Genomic DNA, 14621 nt, shown 5'->3' with positions numbered 1-14621 from the left:
ACTTTGCATATCATATATATGACTGAATCATAGAGTTGGGAGGCACCTTAAAAATGAACTATTTATCTCTGATCATTTTAGATGTGCAAAAACAGACAAGAGAGGTTAATGGAGTTATCCGAGGTTATATAGCAGTTTTCTTTTTAATAGACTATGTTTTCTGGAACAGTTTTAGGCTCACTGCAAAATTAGGCAGAAAGTACAGAGAGTTCCCATAAATCTCCTAGCTTGGTGCACTTTGGCCCGGATCCCACACAAGCGCAGCTTCCAGAGCCAGAGTGGTGCTCTTGTGACAATCAATGTACCTACGTGGACATATCCTTATCATACAATGTCCATAATTCACTTTAGATTTTACTCCAGGTGTTATACATTCTATGGATTTTGGCAAATGTATAATGATGTGTATCCACCATTATAGTGTCATACAGAACAGTTTCACTGCCCTAAAAATACTCTGTGCTTCACCTATTCATTGCTCCCTCTCTCCTAATCCCTGGCAATCACTGATCCTTTTACTGTCTCCCTGGTTTTCCCTTTTCCAGAATGTCATATAGTTGGAATTATATAGCACGTAGCCTTTTCAAATTTACTTCTTTCGTTTACTAATATGCATGTTAGGTGACTACATGTCTTATTATGGTTTGATTCCTCACTTTTTTTTTAACACTGAATAATATTCCATTGTCAGGATGTACCTAAGTTTACTCATTCACCTACTGAAGGGACTATCAATTGGTACCAAGTTTTGACAATTATAAATAAAGTTGCAATAAACATCCAACATGGGTTTTTGTGTAGACATAAGTTTTAATTTCCTCTTTTTAAATTATGGATTCCAGTGCTAAATGTAATAACTCATGTTAGCATGGACCACACATATTTGTGTCTTTTTTCAAGCTATTGACTTTACTTTCTTCTATCAGTGTGTAAAATTTCTGTTTTTCAGCCACCTACCTTAAATCTTCTCTTTTGGGTACTTTTGCCCCATAATAAAATCAGATCTCAAAATCAACACCAGGGTAATTTTCCGTCAAAATGCATTTATGGTGCCTTGTAAAAATAGATGTTTTTTAGAGACTTAGATCTTACAAGCTAAACAAATCTATTTCCTCTAATACTTTTCTTGTAAATTGTCAGGTCTGTACCTACTGCCATTAGATGTGAGTACATTCTATCAAAAAGAGAAAATCTTTTCCGTCATTTGGATAATAAATAGTAATCATATTCCTATCACTAGATATGTGAACAACTCCTTTAGCTACTCCACACACACTTACTCTGAATAAAGTATGTTCACCACTGTCTTTTTGGTTTTTAGTCTGATTGATTTTAACCTGTGGACAGTTAAAGGATATGTAATGGTTCACACTGTACTTCTGATATGCCAATGGTGGCTCCACATTTTTTGCTTTATTCTAAAAAAAAAAAAAAAGGTTAGCATTTAATAATTTGCCAACACCATTTTATTTAATGTGTTTTTGACTATGCCAATGTCAAAAAGTGGCTCCCAGTAAGTAATGTATAAAGCATACAGCCCATAGACCAAATATTATCCAAGTTTGTGTGTACTTTGAGTTGCAGTTCCTGGTGGAAATGTAATTAAGAGTTCCACATATAGTATAATGCTTTTTTATATTGCATTTTTGATTGAATTGCTAGCTTAAATTGGCAGTCTCGATGTTCGCATTATACATGAGTAAGAAGTGAGCTCCTGGTATAATATATATCATGAAAATAATGATACAACATTTTTGTAATGACCTGGTGCATGAAATTTTAAGTTTTGCTTTTTGAGAAGGCTTTCATTCTGTTTACTATCTTTTCTTTTATCTATTATGGTACATTTCTAATACTAGCTACACTTAACTGTTATCTTCAAAATAGTTATAAAGCTCCAGAGTAGAAGAATATTCCAATTGCTAATGTATTTTCACCTCATATTGGATGTTCTGTATCATTCCAACTTTGTTATCTCTTTCTTATTTTGACTGCAACTTCCAAACCACAGTGAGAAGACTCAGCTCTGTACACATCAGCAAATGATCTTTACCAAGCAGATTTCCAATTTCAAATTTTCCATTTTCTCTTCCATGCTAGATACTATATTTCAAGCACCAGCTCTGTTCTCATCAGTCTCAACTCTCATTAGCCACAGCTCCCGTGGCTGCAGCTCTTAGGGCAAAAACGCACCCACCAAAAGGCCTCCAGGACACCTTCCGGGTCAAGGACATGCTTCTGAGCTCCGATTTTGAAAAGCTTGGGCTGGTGCCCCACATAGCAATAATGAGAACGAATATAGGTCTTCTTATCAACCCACTTTCACCTTTCTTCTTGCTAAAACATAATAAAAAGTCATTCCTGAGTTGGGAATTTGGGGAGGAGCACATGTTTAATACTTTGATGGTTAAGGTCAAAAAAGCAGGAAAATTTTTTCTTTCAGGGGAGGTTGTACTGTGTAATGGTTTGAAATATTCCTGAGTCAAATCGTTAGGGTTTAATTTTTTACTTTGCCATATACTAGCATTGTGATTTTTAAAAGTTACTGAACTCCATCAGGTTTCAGTTTCCTTAAAATTAGCCAGCACTTATCTCATCAGCTCGTTGAAATGGTTAAGTAGATTTATATATGTGAAACATTTAGAATAGTAAGAGGTATATAGAAAAATTAAGTAATTATTAACTGTCATTCATTTACAGATTAAAAAATTGCTTTATGAGAAGATTCCTTATATTAGATAATTCTGGCATTCACTTGAAGAATTCATATTGTTTATGTTTATGTCTTTAATTGTATAAGGGCAGGTTGACAAGGAAACTATTATGTTTGCTTGTTTATTTAATGCTGAAAATCCAGGAGAAATTTTTAAAATTAAACTGTAACAATTAATTAAACTTTAAATGCAAGCATCTAATGTTACCCCTTGTAAGCAACTTTCCTCAATCCTTCCAAGTAGAATAAATCTGCTATTCTGTGCCTCTGTAACACTTTATTTTCAAAAAATTTTTTCTCAATTACAGTTGACATTCAATATTATTTTATATTAGTTTCAGTTGTATACCACAGTGGTTAGATGTTCACATAATTTATGAAATGATCCCCCCAATCAGTCTAGTAACATTATTTTTCTTCTTAATCTAACAATTTGAAAGATAATAAACCAATGGAAATACAATATAGTGTTTTGTCTGTTAGGCTATAAGCTGATTAGGAGTAGTAAATGCATTTTATTAATTTTTAAATCTCAAATGACTAGAAGAGTACCCATACGAAAGTGAGTCAAGCTTTTCTTGTGTTAATGAGTTCTTTTTCCCTAGAAGCATTCCCACAGAAGCTGAGTAAATTTTTTCCTATAGTGATTTACAAGCTCAATCTTTGGAGCCAGATTACCTGAGTTTATACCCTGGCTTTGCCTCTTATTTGTGTTTTTTGAACAAATTTCTTGACCTCTTCGTATCTCAGTTTCTTCATCTGTAAAATGAGGAGAATAATAGTACCTATTTCACAGAGTTGCTTTGAAGATTAAATGAGTTAATGTATGAAGATCAACTGGAGCAGTAATGAGTAGAGTAAGCTCTTAATAAGAGTTTGCTGTATTGCTAGAAGTAATGAAGAGGGAGCCCTACATTTTATTGGCCATTGTGTCTGAGTTAGCAAGAAACTTAGAAACCATCATGTGCATGTTTACTTGCCAAATTTTCAGCCTGTCAGAACTTCTAACTTTTTAATTGTTTATTGTCAAGTGAAACAATTCTACGAAAATGAGTCAATTTCTATCTTTAGCTCATGGGTGACAAACAATAACTGCATGACTCTCTTCACTCGCTCTTAGATGAGGGTATGAGGAGTTCAGAGCCATATAAATTAAACAATATTTTCTCTGCACCACGTAATAGTTTATTTATTATATTAGAGTGAGAAAAAATAGGATATAAATTACACATAAGGAACTTCAATCATTTATTGTACAAAATTTAATTATAGAAGAAAGGAACTAAAGATTACTTAATCTGAATTTTTATATGAAAAAGATACATATTTTAAGCTAAATTTTCTTCATTTTGGAAAACAACATGTGGAGGAATGTACTATTACAAACTTCTGATTTTACTAGGACACAGATGGAATTAACTATCATTAATTCTATTCAAATAGGATCCATAGTATTAAGAATTCATTGTATCTAGCTAAAACATTCTCTTATGGTAGGAGATTACCTTCACCCTTTGGCAACTCTTCTCCTCCCAGAGGAGCACTCACTGCGACAAGCAGAGACCACCTGGCAGGGGATGAAGAAATAGCAGGATATGTTTCTCTAGAAACATATCTAGTATTTTCTCGTACCTCTCCCAGTCTGGAGATGAGTTAGAGGAAAATCAGGAATCTTGGTTTCTATTATTTGGACAGATAGACGAGAATAGGCTGCGAGGAACAAGTGTCCACACTCTCTCTGGAGAACTTGAAGCTGGATTGCAGTCTCTCCATCCTCTACTGTGTCATGACATTGCCCCTTGCTCCCCTCTCCTACCTATCCCCCATGTCAGATAGATGTGATGTTCTAAAGAAGAAGATATGATTCAGGACACTGCTGAGGGGAGCAAAGATGCTCTACATCTCAAGGTGATTCAATACTAATTAGGTAAACTCAACCCTGGCGAAGAAACTCCTGATGTGTAGCCCTGTGATGTGTAGCTGTGGAGCCAGAGTGACCAGTGTAGCAGAGAGGACAGAATCTTGACTTGGAGCCAATAAATGATCCTTAGCAATTTTTTACTTATATTCTAGTAGTACTTTATAGTTTCCTAACACTTCAGCACTATATTTGAGTCCTCACAGTTACCTTGTGAATGAGGCAGAGCAAGTATTATGACAGAAACACAAAGTGTTTGCCTAAGGTCACAAAGCTGATAGATATCCAAACTGGAGCCCACATCTTGGTCTCCCGACCTTCAGTTTAGTGCTTTCTGAACTGCATCAGACTCTAGTACTTGGTGTTCTTTCTAGTCATCCCTTAAAAATTACACTCATGTGCACACACGTGTATGTATTTGGTATGTATGTATATATGCATGCATATTTTTTAAAATTATAAACTTATATATGTTCATTGAAGAAACATTGATTGGAGAATAAAGAAGAAAATGTGTCCCATCACCGAAAAACTACTACCATTGACATTTGGTGTATTTTCTATGGAATCAAGTGACATTTTGCTGGGAGCAGGAAGATTCCTTGGGTTAGGGGCGTGTTTGAGAAACAAAGTTAAAATAATTTTCAGATGTTTGACTTTAGAAATATGTGACTACAATTTCTTCCTCAAATTTACTTAGGTGTACTCAACTCATCTCCTCAGAGCTGGGCTTTTCGTCAATTGAAAGCACCTGTTAATCCTGCACCTATGTAAGCATTGTGTCTTTTCTCTCCTCTCGTCTATAGTAGCAATTTCTGGCTAACCATGTACTCTAAGTCAAGTGAAAAAATTAGAGTGGTCAAAAGACTTAAGTTCTCCTCCCATTTTAACTAATTGTGTGACCTAACTAAGTTCCTTCATTCTTCTGAGCCTCAACGCTGTCATCTTTAAAATGAGTTTGGTTTATGTGATTTTTAAGTTTCTTTTCAGCCCTAACTTTTTTAGATTCCATTATTAAATAAATTCATACCAGAGTGTGAATGCCTGATAATTCTGACCTCCTAGGAGAAATTAAATCTCAAATGTGAGTTCTTGTTAACCCAGATTAATTTATTCATAAATTTACTCAGCTTTTAAATATTCATGCAACAAATATTTGTTAAGTATCTATTAAGAACTGGGGATCCATGGGTTTGGTAAACAATAGTGTCTCTGGTATCATGAAGTAAATAGGTAATTATGAAAAAGTGTGATACTACTATAGGGAAAGTACAGGAATCTATTAATTCTGCTTGAAGGGTAGCAGTGTGGAGTATGTTTCATCTGGATCAATATTTAATTATAGTTACAAATAAAGCAATTTTAGACATTATATCATATCAATTTTTATTAAATTTCAATATTATATTCTAATTACAATATGTAGGTTATAATACTTCTAATATAATTGTGTTTTATTGTTTTCATATAAGAAATGCATAGACATCAGAAAAATTATTTTAAAATTTTTAATAATATACTATTAAGAAGTTGTTACATATTAATTTATGGATCTGATATAATGAGTAGTATTAATATAGAGAGACATCTCTGTCCTGACAAAATGTACCCTTACATGGGTTACATTAATCTTCCACCATCAAGGCCTTCACAGTTGTACTTCTTACGTTCCTTAGAAATTTCATGATGTCAGTGCCTCCAGTTCCTTTATTTTCCTGTTTGGATGGCTCTTCAGACTTTTGGTTTTTCTTAGACTGCTGACGTGCAGGAGTCACAATGTAGTCAGTTACTATTTTCAAATGGTAGTTTCTCAGGAGGACCATGGCTTCCACACATTCATTATAAGTTTTCTGTAGGCTAGCATCACCTTTTGAACGGACAAACTCACGAACTGAGGGGCCTGACTCTAATGAATGAAGAAAGTTCTGGTGAGCTGGTGGCATATATGTTCTCATTTCTTGGAGGAATTCAGCAGCTGATGCTGACCAAAAAAAAGAAAGAAGAGTTAGTAGGAAGACTGAAGTATTCCCCAATCCAGGGGAGAAGGGCAGAGTGAGATCAGAGTGGGTAGAAGATCACAGGCCAACACTGCAACATGAGGCAATGAGTTATAAACATCCTGTTAGAAGCTATTAGTCTTGTTCCTAGTAATGATAATTATTGTAAATATACTCAATTCTGAAAAACAGATGAGCTAAACTCATTCCTTCATAATAAAGATTTTTGCTTGTGCTTTCTTTCTCACTTTTCTACTGCATTTGATCCTTCTAAGAAGCTGATGATATAGGCAGGGAATTTATAATCTGTACTTGAAAGATCATGACACTGAGTCCAAGATGTTTAAGGGATTATTTTTAAATAAGTGAATAAACTAAGAAAAAGGCATATTTTCACCCAGCCCAATGCTTTTCCCTTGCATTACAAAATAAAAGTTTAGGAAAAAAGAGAGAAGTAGAAAGAAGTTCTTTCTCTAAGCCCTCAGGAGGAACATAACGAGTATGGCTCATCTTTAACCTTTGATACAGGCATTGCCCCTGGGTTGCTAGGGGAGCAGGATGGCTGAACAAGATCAGGGTAAATTCTCTTCTTGTCTGAAGTATCCACCTCTCCAACTTCTACTATCTCATCTACACAGTCCGATCTCATTTGCAGGTAACTTTCTAAATTTGATTGTACATTTTAAGAACATGTGATATTGGCTTGACCACGGTCAATCAGGTCTTATATTCAGGTCTAAATGTCAAGATCAAGAGGGTGATGAACTTGAGTTTGAGTTCTGGCTTCATTGCATTCTAGCTGGTTAACAGGGAACCAGTCATTCATCCTCTTTTAGTTTCTGCTGTTTCTTCTGTGAAATGGAACAATGTCAATAAAGTCTCTACCTTACTGATTCTCAGAAAAGTATCAGAAAAGCTCATGTAAGATGCTAATTAGAAGACATTTTTAGACATTATATTACTATTGTATTAACATAAGAGATGATTATTATTTGTCTTTTTCTACTCACCTTCACCAGCACTCTGCTGGATACCCAGCAGAACATCAAAGCACTGAAAGATGCTGCTTTGGGCTGCACTACCCCCAGCAAACTTCTTTGGGGTGTCCCAGACGCCTTCATACAGTAGACCCTCTGGCAGCAGGGGGTTGCCTTTCCAGCTGGGCCAAGAAGGAAAAAATACTCATTATTTAGATTAATTGCAAAATTTCATATATAAAATCTTGTACTAGAGGATGAATGGAAAGTAGCACGAGATAGATTTTCTTCTTCTTCTTCCACATTCTCTTTTCCACTCCACATAATAATATGATTATGAGCAAGTTTGGCCTAAGCATTCTATGAAGTAAACTTATCTTTGCATTAGTAAAGATCATTCCTCTCTCTTTAAAATGACTAGCTTTTCTTTGCATAATCCAGTGCATGCCCGACCAAGTAATAACAGAGAGAATATTCTTTTTCTACAACAAGTACTTTAGGATATAAACTGTTTTAAAACCTGATGTATAGTGGAGACCAGCAGAGGGAACTTGATGTATTCTTTATGTTAATTGTTTAAGAGAAAAATTCAAGCATATAACTACATACCCAGACAAGTATATGCGAAGAACATTGAAAAATAGATTTGGATCCACATAATCTGTAAAAAGATGAGATGTGTTTAGTTAAGTAGTATCAGAGATATCAGAGGAAATCAAGATACTCTAAATAATTGATAAAAAAAAAAAAAAGCAGAGGCTGCAGGAAAGAGATTAGGTCAGTTAGTGTAGAAAAATCCCCTGAAGACAAGCTCTCACTCACCTGCTCTCTGTCAGGTGAGCCCAGTTCATCTCTTGTGTCTCCTGAATGAAGTCTACCATAGGGTCAACACACAGCTTGTGTCCAAGAGTTTAGGCCCACCTACCGCCTATCCTCAGACTAATTAAACTGTCAAATTTGTTTAAGGCTACTTCACGTACTTCCTAACATAACAGATAAATTATTCGATAAAGAAAGAAAAAAATCTAAACAAAAAGAAAAACAAAAACAAAAATTCCAGAGGCCATATAGCTCACATTGCTAAGTCCCCCTCTTCTTCCCACACCAAAGCTTGTTAATGTATTTGATTAGAAGGCCAGCCAATCTTCTTGCCAAGGATTATTCAGCAGTAACTCAAATCCCAACGACACAGTCACATATGTGTTAAGGCCATCCAACAGAGTAAATTTCCTTTTGTAAATCCTGTTTATGTTAATAACTTATTTAAAGTATTGTTATTGTTTTGTAGATAGTAATTTAGCAATTACTTTTGAGCTCAGTAGTTTTCAATGTTTTTTTATAGTTAACTTGTGAAAAAGAAGAATTCACAGAGAGCTCCTATCAAGCAGAAGCTAAGTCTTTCAGAACTTAAAACAGCTTGCTCATTTGGCAAGTTTCTCCAAGGATTTTTAGTGGGAGGCAAGGATAGTTCTTAGCATTAAACAGATCTCACTTGGAATTCTGTCTTTACTATTTATTATCTATATAACTTAGAACATTTATCTTATCTTTCCAAATTTAGATTCCCTTGTCTGTAAAATGGACATGATGAAACCTACCACTTGGAAAGTATAAAGATTTAGTGAGATAAAATAAAGTAAAAACATACCCAAGAGTTATTTTTGCTTCCATTTTGTCAACAACTCTATATCTCAGACAATCAGAAACATTTAACTGAGGCCTAAAATGTTGTATGGCATACAATACTTGCCACGAATTTGGTGAAACACTTTAAGGGCTTCGTCCAGACAAGAAGCAATAACATGCAGTGCTTTTTGCAAAGTTTCTTGGTCCTGATGTTGTACTGCATTGTATATAGTGGGGATGACCTTTAAAATAAAAGGACAAACACTTAAGATTTCCTAGCACTAAACAGTAGCAGAGAATAAAATTTTCCTCAATATTAATCCCTAATTTAAATTTGGGATTTCCACTTCTTTCTAGGGTTGGATACACTTTAATTGCTTGACAAATTTTCTTATATTTAATTAAGCTTCAATTTGTCTTTATTCATTTATCATTTAAAGATAAGTTTATAGAGTTTTATGTATTTTTATTTCTACTTCTAATAGTCAAAACCATTATATTTATGTCAGTATGTGATATAGTTCCAAATAGCATTGAAAATATTTCTCTCTTGAAGAGATTTCAAGTTTGAGTCTAAATTTATGGCTTTTATACTTTATATTTTAGACAATTCACAAAAATATTTGTTTCTACCAGATGATAGCTTTACCTTCAATTAAATAATCTAATGCTATATTTAGTCAGGACAAAGTTATTTTACACATAATATAGTTCAGTTACTAAGTGATTGCTCTACTTATGTGAATCAAGATGCAAATTTTCCAGTGTGGATGGACATACTTTTATTGCAGAAGCAGCTGCTATTTCCACCAATAGAGAAATGAGGAAGAATCCTTTACTGCAGTCCCCACCAGGAAACGAAAACAGAATGTCCATGTTTCTAAGAAAATAAGTCAAGGAAGTCAAGAATTTAGCAAAAATTTTGGTATTTTAATTGAGTACTTTATAGTTTTTAAGCACTTTTACTTGTCCTATTTTATTTTCAAAATGGTCTCATGATATAAATATGACAGGTTTTACTATCTTCATTACAAAGTCAGGAATAATAATGTTAGGTCCATGGTCTAAGATTATATAGTTAATAGAAGATTAAGCTGGGACTTAAAATTCCATTCTGGACTTGGAACTAGAAATTCCAAGACCATTTCTGTTATCGCATTAATTTTTTACATGCATATACATGCATATACAGGTATACAAACATACATATAAACATCCAATGTTTGTAGAGCTATCTGTGAGGTATAATTTTAAAAAGTAGTCTTTTTCCTTAAATAAGTGTATTTTTATCTGTGAATCTGATTCAATTTCAGTGGTTTATCTGCCTTACAAAGGAATGAAATGGAAAATTCAAATAACTGATTAGACCCCATTTTCTTTTTTATTGAAGTTTTGCATTGGTACAAACTGGTCTCAGTATCTGTGTATCTATGAGTTTAATGGTGGTTAAATTCATGGTCTCTGAAGCCAGAGCATTTCTTCAGCTTACTTTCTATGTTAGCTTGAGCAAGATACTTCATCTTTTTCTGCCTCAGTGTTCCCAGCTGTACAATGGGGCTGATGATATCATTCTCTCATTTAAAAACCATCCATAGCTTTCTATTTATTTTAAAATACTGTTTAAACCCTTTACCATAGCCAAGTCTTACATAATCTTTTTTTAAAGTTTATTTCTTTATCCCTTTTCCATACCATTACTTTCATCATTCATTATTCATCAGCAATACTAGTCTTCATTCAGTTCTGATAATGCACCAAGATTTTTATCACTTCCGGGCCCTCACTCTTGCTTTATCCTCCACTATGAATATCGTCATTTTTTTTCTTTCTTCTAGGTAATTCCTACACTCTTTAGAGGACTCAGCCTAAATAACTCGTTGCAGGGATTCCTCCGTCTTCCCTTTTATTTGATTGGAGCTTCCCGTACTTTATTTTCTTACCCCTTCTCTCAATGAAATAGCAATTTGCACAATTTTTATATACATCTTTTCCTACTCATGAGTCCAGTTTCACCACGGCATGCTTATAACTATATTTATTTAGCCTTAACTTACTACATAGATCAAAAATAGTAAGGACTGGGTCAAAAAGAACAGATTTATGTTCTGGCCACTGAGGTCATTAAGTCATAGATACACAAATGTATGTGCATTTTGTAATTATACATATTAATTTTATTTGTATATATATGCAAGTATTATTTTCATATATATCTATAGCTATAATATCAAACAGACAGTCATATCACAGTCATAAATATAATTAAGGACTGGGATTATTTATTCTTTAATTACCTGAATTATTTTTTTACCTGAGTTCAATTGGCCTTTTAATAAATGCATTTAAAGAATACTTATAAACTTATATTCACTTTGAATAACAAATAATTCTTAGATTAAAATACTTACTCATAAGTCATGGGCCTTATGAAAGCAGCAATGAAGCAATGGACCAATTGAAAGAGACAAAGAAAACCAATTTAAACATGGTTTTGTTATTGTTATTAGATTTCATACCACTATTATTATTAAATTTAATATTGCTTATAAACTATTGTTATTAGATTTAATACTACTATTTAAAGGAAGACATAGTTGGTTAAAAAAGAAAAATGTTTTTTTTATTTCTCAAGTAGTCATCGCAAACACTTAACTTAAAACTTTATAAGTGAAATAAAAAATTAAATATGCAAGGACCATACATGAATAGTCAAAACTGGTTGTAACTAACAAAAATTTTTTCTAGATGAAATCTTTTCATTTGGGGCTATTCTTATGTCTGAATATTCTTCTGCAGATACACACCCAGAGCCATGGAGCACTACAATTCTCTTGTCCCTTTATTGTAGCAGATCCCATCACTAAATGGTCAGGAAAGGCCGACATTCTGAGCAGACTGCTCCAAAAGACCATACATTGCAGACCATACTGCTGAAGATGTGTTGACTCTTAAACCCAATTGGATAGTTAAAAGTAGAATCTCAGAAATATGTTAATCAAAAGAAGCCAAATACAAAGAATACATGTTCTATGATTTCATCGACATGAAATTCAAAAACAGAAAAAACTGATTTTTAATATGATAAATCAGAATATATTTGTCTAGGGATAGAGGGGAGAATTGAATGGGGATAGTCACATAAAAAATTTCTGAGTTATAGAAAAATTCTCTGTCTTGCTTAGGGCTACACTTGTGCATATAATAGACTCATCAAACTGAACACTTAAGATTTGTGCATTTCATTGTGTGTTAATTATACACCTCTCTCTCATATACTTACAATACATTTGTACAATACATACACCAAAGAAACCATATCCCCAAAACAGAAGAAAGCTTTGCTGCCTAAAATTAAACTAATGACTAACTCCCTTTTGATTTAAATATAACATGCACTCCTTTCATTTTTGTTATAATCACTGCTTACATACCCATGGGGATCCTTTTTCCTCCAGTTTGCCAAGACGCAGTCTGCATAAACCAGAATAGGAGGCAGTCGCAGCTTCTCAGAGAGTTTGCAATAAGGGATAGCAATATTGCTTGGCAGGACCTAAGTAAAACACAATGTTTAGTATAAACTCTGAAGTGTCTTACTCTTTCTTCTGCTTCCTAGGTGCCAAAATATTAGCTGTTGTATAGAATGACACTTTGAAAACAAACAAATGTTCTTTTCTATTCATCATTTCATAGCTTAGTCTAGTAATTGTTAAATGATTAGATTTTGAATTTGTATCGATGTGGACATAATCTAATCATGGGGCAGGGGGGATAGAAGGGGAACAAAAGCTGTATCCTTGATTGTCTAATGGCCTGTGAGTTATTTGCCATTATTTATTTATCTATCCATTCTATGAATATTTGTCATACAACTCCTCTGTACAAGGTAGTCATTATTTAGCAGCAATACAAAGATAAAATCAATTGTCTCAAAGAAGCTGAAAGTCATTTGTAAATAAGACGTACTAGAAGTGTAAAAAGATTGCTGCTCTTGGAGCACAGTGCTGACAGAAACTCTACTGGATGATTTTTTAGAAAACCTCCCCATAAAATGACATTGGTGCTTGGACTCGAAGGCTTACCCGTGTTGATAGAAGAAATCTCCTTTACTGTTGCTTTATATTTCCATGCAGAATATATCAATTGGAGTGACATTCTTGGTTTATCTGAGCTCTTTCACTCACCCTTCCTCAGAGGAGGTACAGAGGCTCATCTAATTGTTTAGTTTAGAAGTGAAACTACAGTTCAGTCCCCTTTTCTCCTTAATATATTTTTTTAATCCTTTTACTTATAGAATTATGCTCTGTGTTTGGCCACATAATAAAAGGTTCCTACCCCCATGGGGCAATCTTGATGGGTAAGTACACTCAGCAGGTTTATTGTCGCCCCATACCCAGGCCATGTTTTCCAACTGCTCTATTAGTCGTAAAGTTGATCTTCTTAATCTAACTATATTTAGTTTATCATCAGATGGTACCATGTAATAATTAAGGTCATATTTATCATAAGTAGTCTATGTTTGAAATATGTATCTAACCAGGCAAAAGACAGGGATATACAGTCCATCAGGGTTAGTGAGTGGTGGGACTTCAGTGGTAGAGATGGTGTGACTATGTGGCCCACTCCACAGTTCTGTAAAAATCATAGGCCCTGTAACCCAAGTGGCTTCAGATTAGCTTAATGTACCTGGAGATGATGGTTTAACCAAGAGAACAAAAAAAGAATAGAATCATTGACTATTAAAGTAACACTTGTATCTGTGATTCCTTTTGCAGACCTTGTTCCATTGGGAATTAAAATATTCTGTTAAGAAACACGTGAGAGACATATATAATGAAAACTACAAGACCCTATTAAAAGAAATCGAAGAAGATACAAAGAAATGGAAAGATATTCCATGTTCTCGGATTAGAAAAATCAACATAGTTAAAATGACCATTTTATCTAAAGCATTATACAGATTTAATGCAATCTCAATCAAAATCTGATTGACTTTTTTTTAAGAAATGGATTGAAAAATCATCAGATTTGTATGGAAGCACAAAAGATCCCGAATTGCCAAAGCCATCCTGAGAAAAAAAGGACGAGGCTGGATGCATTACTCTGCCCGACTTCCAATTATACTACAAAGTGACAGTAATCAAAATGGCATGGTATTGGCAGCAAAACAGACACACAAACCAGTGGAACAGAATCGAGAGTCTAGAAGTAAACTTATATTTATATGGGCAAATAATTTTCATCAAAAAAGCCAAAAACATACAATGGAGAAAGGAAAGCCTCTTCAATAAATGGCACTGGGAAAACTGGAAAGCCACCTGCAAAAGATGAAACTAGACTGCTGTCTATCAACACACACCAGAGTTAATTCAAAATGGATCAAGGACCAGAAT

The 14621-nt window shown here is 34.1% G+C and overlaps 1 protein-coding gene across 1 annotated transcript in view; it reads right to left on the bottom strand.

Annotated features, from left to right (window-relative positions):
- Positions 1–6117: 6117 nt before the first annotated feature.
- Positions 6118–14621, bottom strand: part of IDO1 (indoleamine 2,3-dioxygenase 1) — a 15136-nt gene continuing 6632 nt past the window's right edge. The window contains exons 4-10 of the mRNA XM_011372630.2: positions 12663–12781; positions 11640–11654; positions 10012–10111; positions 9356–9473; positions 8215–8266; positions 7639–7787; positions 6118–6612 (exon numbers count right to left, since the gene is read on the bottom strand). Of these exons, the coding sequence (XP_011370932.1) occupies positions 6257–6612; positions 7639–7787; positions 8215–8266; positions 9356–9473; positions 10012–10111; positions 11640–11654; positions 12663–12781 (909 nt within the window). The 3' untranslated portion in view covers positions 6118–6256. The remainder of the gene's footprint in view (positions 6613–7638; positions 7788–8214; positions 8267–9355; positions 9474–10011; positions 10112–11639; positions 11655–12662; positions 12782–14621) is intronic.

The sequence above is a fragment of the Pteropus vampyrus genome, unplaced genomic scaffold (assembly GCF_000151845.1).
Source record: "Pteropus vampyrus isolate Shadow unplaced genomic scaffold, Pvam_2.0 Scaffold8, whole genome shotgun sequence".
Taxonomy (NCBI): domain Eukaryota; kingdom Metazoa; phylum Chordata; class Mammalia; order Chiroptera; family Pteropodidae; genus Pteropus; species Pteropus vampyrus.
Note: the sequence above shows the minus strand (reverse complement) of the source record. Positions and strands in the feature narration are given on the sequence as shown.